General features: G+C 38.4%; 1 protein-coding gene across 1 annotated transcript in view; it reads right to left on the bottom strand.

The window, feature by feature from the left end:
* Positions 1–237: 237 nt before the first annotated feature.
* Positions 238–6,845, bottom strand: part of STEAP1 (six transmembrane epithelial antigen of the prostate 1) — a 10,253-nt gene continuing 3,645 nt past the window's right edge. Inside the window, exons 2-4 of the mRNA XM_006891491.1 lie at positions 5,530–6,036; positions 3,380–3,544; positions 238–495 (exon numbers count right to left, since the gene is read on the bottom strand). Coding sequence (XP_006891553.1) covers positions 238–495; positions 3,380–3,544; positions 5,530–6,036 — 930 coding nt within the window. The remainder of the gene's footprint in view (positions 496–3,379; positions 3,545–5,529; positions 6,037–6,845) is intronic.

Genomic DNA, 6,845 nt, shown 5'->3' with positions numbered 1-6,845 from the left:
TTGTCAAACGTTATTTCCCCCCTGTGATTGTTTATAATTTTGATAGTTCAATTTTAGTATATGTGGTGATATTATGTAAAATTAGGTTTTTGGGGGGATGAGGGCCTTTGAATAAAATCAAGAAAATACATATATAGATAAAGAGATACTGAGATAATAATTTTATTTAAATGAATACATTTCAGGATGTTTTATGATAAAATATACCAAAATTGAACAAAATGGGTAAAAATAATTCTATAAGTATGAAGACATATCAGGCTTATTAGTCTTGGTGACATCTTCCCATCCATGCCGAATCTTCTGTATCTTCTTCCTCCAGCACGGCAGGAGCAATATGACTTTACACAGCAGGACAGAAATTGGAAGAATAACTGCTATCATAAAAGTTGGAGGTGTATACCACATGAACTGCTTTATATCTACCCATTTATTCCAGGCAAAAATCAATGCATGTATTGTGCCCAGCAGAAGGGAAGCCATTCCTAGTTTCCTCTGGCAAAGAAAACACAAAGAAAAAGATTAGCTTATGATAAGTTCAATAAGACTTCCACTCATGCTATCTACTTTGAATCCAAGCTATTGCTTGGAAATCCTTTCATTTATGTGTGATGGTTTTCCTATCATATTCTTCAATGATGTCCATTTATGTCTTTACCCTTTTTTACAAGTCACTTTATTCTTTTACTTTAGAGTGATCTCCTTGTCTCTAGATCTTCTAAGCTGAAAAAATTTTGACTGTCCTCCTTTTGGTCTTGGCTTATTGAAAAAAAATGTCCTCTCTTTCTTCAACACTTTATTAATCTCTCTTACAACGTTTGTTTTTATGGTCCTGTGTCTCTTGGGATGGCACTCTGGTGGTGTCCACACGGAACTGTACTCATAACCCTCTCTGGTGGTTTGAAGACAACACTGACTCTGAGGGACAGATGGGCAGTCTCCTGAAAAATCTGCTGGAGAGTGAGCTATGAGTCGCTTCCAACTCCGAGGCAATGAGAATGAGTTAGGGGCCTCTTATGTGTTTGTATATATTTTTCTATCCAGAGACATCCAAAGTAAAGGACGATGTCTTAGCTTTCATACATTCAACAGAATGGCTTGCACATTTCAGGTGTTCAATTAAGATTGTTTGGTTGACTAAAGATCACTGCAGAAATCAATATGGTGTCAGTCATCTATCAATTGTGAAGGCAGCTAAATTAATTGACTTCCATTTTGGAAAATAAATATTGAAGTCAATGACTTTAGTTTATAGTTTAAAAAAAGCAAACACCTTAGTAAAAGGAAAAGTATTTTTAAAAATGTCCATGTCTGAATAAAATATGGGAATCTAGAATTACGAAGAGAAATTCCAGCTTGCAATGAGATGCCTGGTGCTTTAAAGTTGCTTAATCTATGGCTCTCCTAGATGACTTCTGACTTCACTTTATTAAAAATTATTAGTCTGCCTTAATGATTCCAACTTATAATTTTTTTTGTTCTTAAGCCCTAATGAATATAATAAAAAGTTCAGTTTATATTTTCAGGTATGAATCTATGGTATTTCATTATATACCTTCGAGTTCTTAGACTATAAATGTCACTGGGTGAAGATTAATTTCACTTAATTCATTTATTTACACGTACACAGAAGAACAGACTCAGTTGTCAGGAAGAATGTATTATACTTTTTTTTCTCATTAAATCAGAAAAGTGATGCTCCAATGTAAGAAGAAAGTCACTTAAAGGGGAACAAAGAATTCTGATAGCTGTTAGGCAAAATCTACAATATTTGCAAACAATACACTTTTGAAAGTGGCCTCTCTCTAAGCCACACTGGAGGAACTCAGATGGAGAGAGACTTTTCCAGCCTCATCAGATGCTCTTCTAAAGCACATGTTAGAACACATGTGGGCATGTTGGAAAGGGTAGTGAGGAATGCCTGATTTTGTGGAATTTCCAAAGATGCCGACTCATAAAGCTAAAGCTATATAATTTAAAAGCTCTTGGCAGAGAGTAGAGTTGAATGAAATTTAGTCATTTGAATCTTGTCAGACATGGATTACCTTGTGAATTCTGGCAGGCATCTCTCTTTAGGGTATAATCTAACACAAATGGCTTTACTTTAAAAAACCGAGATACCTTTTGAATTCTAAGAATATTTAGAAACTTCAGGTGAGTAAGTTACATAAAATGTAACTCAGAAAAAGAACATTTAAAATTATATATGAGAATGCCTTTGGTTGGTAAAACAACATAATTCTGGGAGAGATGCTTTTTTGGGAAGTACCAAATTATGAAATTTAAAAACAATGAATAAATTCAGGGAGTAGGTAGAAGAACATTTTTCTTTTTTTATGTATTAACATGGATATTTGGTACCTAAAACATTATATTTGTAGTTATTAGGTGAGTGGTGGTGCTGCCCATAATAAGCTGGACTGCTAACTGAAAGGTTAATAGTATGAATCCACCACCCACTCAGAAAGATGGGTGGTTGCATCCTTAAAAGGTTTTTAGTCTCAGAAATCTAATAGTGGATTGCTACGAGCTAAAATTTTCTCGATAGTGGTGGATTTTGGTTTAGGTGGATAGCAATTAGAATAAAAACTAAAAAACAAAAATTCAAATGTTAGAAAGAATGCTGTTTTCTGAGTAATGTCTTTTCATTATGTTTAAACAATCCTTTTATTATTTAGAAACAACAGAGAAAATATAAGCGAGTACCTAGTTTGTTAGATTTTTTTGCTATGGGAAAACATTTGCTATTTTTAATAGAGTAAGGTCAGCCAGGAAATGAAAAGATGAATTGCATTGGGAAAGTCTGCTGTTAGGGACATCATCAGAGTACTGAAGAGCAACGATGTCTGTCTGGAGACTAAGGTGCACCTGATCCAGGCCATAGTCCTTGCAATTATGTACTATGTATCAGAAAGCTGGACAATTACTAGGGATGATAGAAGAATTAATGTCTTTGCGCTATGGAGCATATTAAATATTTCATGGACTGCTAGGAGAACAAACAGTTTCACCCTGGAGAGGGTTAAACCAGGCTGCTCCTTGGAGGTAAGGATTTAGAAGCTTTGTCTGACACACTTTGGACATGCTGCAAGGAGGGACCAGTTCTTGGAGACAGACATCATGCTTGGGAGGGTAGAGGGACAGTGCAAGAGAGGAAGATCCTTGATGAGATGGATTGACTCAGTGACTGGAGTAATGCAGGTAGGTGTATCAGAGACAATAAGGTTGACTCAGAATAGAGCAGGGTTTATAGCTGTTGTACACAGGGTCGCTGTGAGTTACAGGAGACTCAATGATACATAACAACAACAACAAGGTCACTATATCAATGATACTATATTTCTTTTGCAAGACCATAATGATTCTACATATTGTTTACCTGGATAAAGTTAAATTCTCTCCAGGTCAAAGCATCACTCACTGATGGTATAGATGTCACAGCCAACAGAGCCAGTATTGCAAGTCCCAAGATTCCAACAGACACGTAAATTTCCATTCTCCAAACATCATGTTCAATCCAAGCATTTTCTTTATTTTGTTGGACCTACCAGAGAGGAAAAAAAGAAAAGAATGGAAAAAGAAATGCTTCCTGTATAGGAACCTTCACTAATTTGTGACTTTTTTTACATGTCTAACAGAAACAACACAATAGCAATCACTTTTTTCCTTGAATACAACATTTATGCAGTTCATTTTTAGTTATATGAAGGTTTAGTTGGCATAAGCTCTTGTTGAAGCATAAATAAGAACAATTATTATTAAAAAGTAATAATTGTGAGGGTAGTAGAAAAGTGGCCCTGGCCATGAACAAAATATTTATGCTGTTAAATTTATACTTCTCTAAAGTACTCAAGAACAACGGTGTCTCTCTGGAGACTAAGGTGCGCCTGATACAGGCCATGGTATTTGCAATTGCTTGTTATGCATCAGAGAGTTGGACAATGACTAGGGAGGACAGAAGGAGAGTGGATGCTTTTGAGCTGTGGTGCTGGAGAAGGGTACTGAATGTACCATGGACTGCCAGGAAAACAAACAGATTCATCTTGGAGAGGATTAAACCAAGCTACTCCTTGGAGGCAAGGATTCTGGGGCTTTGTCTGACATACTTTGGACATGTTGCCAGGAGAGACGGGTTCTTGGAGAGGGACATCATGCTTGGGAGGGTGGAGGGACAGCGCAGGAGGGGAAGACCCTCTATGAGATGGATTGATTCGGTGACTGGGGTAATCGGGATGAATGTGTCAGAGGCAGTGTGGTTGGCGCAGGATAGAGCAGGGTTTAGGGCTGTTGTGCATAGGGTCGCTATGAGTCGGAAACGACTCGACGGCACATAACAACAACAACAACAACAAAGTTACCTATAAAAATAAGTCCTCAATGCTATATTTACCCATAAAAATAAGTCCTCAATGCTGTATTTACCTATAAAAATAAGTCCTCAATAGAAAACGATACAACCAAATCCCAGTGAAGAGGTATAATGAAAACTTAAAAGATATATTACTTTCTCAACATAGATTTTCAACAAGGGTCTTTTATAGTATCTATTAGATGTTGTTGTTAGGTGCCATCAAGTATGACTCATACTGACCCTATGAAAACAGAACTGAATCCTGTCCTATCCTTATCATCTCTCACACATCGGAGACTGCTGCTGTAGTCATGCCAGTCCATCTGCTTGAGGGTCTTCCTGTCTTTCGCTGACCCTCCCCACACCTTTCCAAGCAAGAATGGTATCCACTTCCTAAACAATATGCCTCTGGAAACTGTATGAACTTGGATAAATGTTCATAGTTGTAAAGGGGCTAGAGGCCTTTTGTTCATAGGGTTGCTATGAGTTGTGTTCCACTCGAAGGTAATCAACACCACCACACACGTGTGTGTGTGTGTGCGCACATGTGCATGCTGAGTACTGTTAAGTTAGAATCTACCCCACGGCTGACCTTCCAGCGGGTTTTCAGAGGCACTTAATCACATGGGGGAGACTGCCCATCCTTCTCCTACAGAGCAGCTGGTGACCCCAAACCATACACGAGTCTTTAGGATTGCAATGCTGGTTCTTATCACTAGGCCACCACAGCTCCTCTGTGTATGTATATAAGTGTGTATATATATACTTCTACCATGTGTTATTGTTATGTTCTATTAACTGACTCATAACTGACCCTCCTAGTGGGGTTAAAGAGGCAGTAAAAAATGGTTTGGGAGTTGACTGCCCATCTTCGCCTGTAGTTGGTGGTTTTGAACTGTGTACTTTTGGGTTGGTAGTTTAACTCTTTACCATGTAAGCACATTAACAGGACCTTTGGTAAGGAGTTGCACTGCCAATCCAATGGCAGGTGGTTTGAATTCACCAGCTGCTCCATGGAAGAAAGGTAGGTTATCTCTTGTGTGATTTACAGGTTCAAAAAAACCACTAGAGAGTCAGCTATGAATTGGTTCAACTTGATGGCACATAACAATAGAGACATTAAAATGGAAAGATCAATTTCTAGGTGACACAGAATTGTTGACACATCATCATCCTACCTGTTTGTATGCCAAGTTTAGCAACATGTATCTGTAGGATCGTCTCATTGGGTAGGATAGACTATACAGTGCATGTAGAACTGCAAAAAAGAAACTGAGAAGTCCAAATTGCTTTCTTGTTAGCATCCACCTGTCCAACCAATGCGGAAACTTCTTATACTTGGTTCCATTACGAAGCTGTACAACTGACGCTATCACACCTGGCAAATAAACCAGTGCTAGGAGTGTGATAGAAACCATTGGCAAAACTTTGTTGATGACCAGGATGGGAATTCTATAAAAATACTGTTTATGGGTAGTCACTAAAGGATGGATTATTTCTCTCAAGTAAGTGTAAAGAAAAGTCAGAGATGATACGATAGCAGCTGTTTTAATTGGCAAACGCCATTGTGGAAAGAGCTCCTGTTTGTGCTGAAGTTCTGAAGGGCAGTCAAATTCGTCAAAACAGGCTGTCTGGTGTAAATGCATAGGTCTTTTCAACATGCTGGTGTCTCCTGAGTCTTGCGTCTACAAAGTAAAGAAAAGAAACATCTTAGATAAAATTGAACAAGACACGGGGGACTTCTCTTGGACTATGTATGGATTGATCATTATGTAATAAGTTTAAAAAAGGCACTTGGATCTTCTTTTCGATACTGTTAACTCTAGTGGCATAGCGTGTAAAGCACTGGGTTGCTAACCCAAAGGCTGGCAGTTCTAAAACCAATGGAGGTTCACTGTGAGCGAGAACCAACTCAACAACAATGAGATTAGATATCATCTGAAGATGGCCTAATAGGTAGTATTGACTAAAGGTTAACTTCTGTTTTTAATTTTTCTTTAAGACAAAAGTAGTACATGCTTGTGGCAAGAAGCTATGCTGCAATCCCTATGGCACGTGGTTTGAATCCACCAGGTGTTCTGTAGGAGAAAGATGGGCAGTCTCCTCCCATGTGATTAACTGCTTCTGAAAACCTGTTCGAGTATCAGTGATGGGTTGGTTCCGACTCTACAGTTCATAACAAGAAGAACAACAACTAAAGCTTAGTGAGAGCTCTTATGTTCTAGTGATAAGAAGCTGTGCTGCAATCTCAAAGGCACACGGTTCTAGTCCTGCTGCTCTGTAGGAGAAGGATGGACAGTCTCCTCTGGTGTAAACTGCTGCCTTTAAACGCGCTGGAGAGTCAGGTATGAATTGGTTCCAACTTGATAGCACATAACAACAACAATAACAACAACAACAACAACAATTAAAGCTTAGAGACTATGGGTAATCTCCTCCTGTGTGATTTGCTGCCTCTGGAAACCTGCTGGAGGGTCAGCTGTGGATTAGTTCT

This window comes from Elephantulus edwardii, unplaced genomic scaffold, assembly GCF_000299155.1.
Source record: "Elephantulus edwardii isolate Elephantulus edwardi_28Jun2011 unplaced genomic scaffold, EleEdw1.0 scaffold00098, whole genome shotgun sequence".
NCBI lineage: Eukaryota > Metazoa > Chordata > Mammalia > Macroscelidea > Macroscelididae > Elephantulus > Elephantulus edwardii.
Note: the sequence above shows the minus strand (reverse complement) of the source record. Positions and strands in the feature narration are given on the sequence as shown.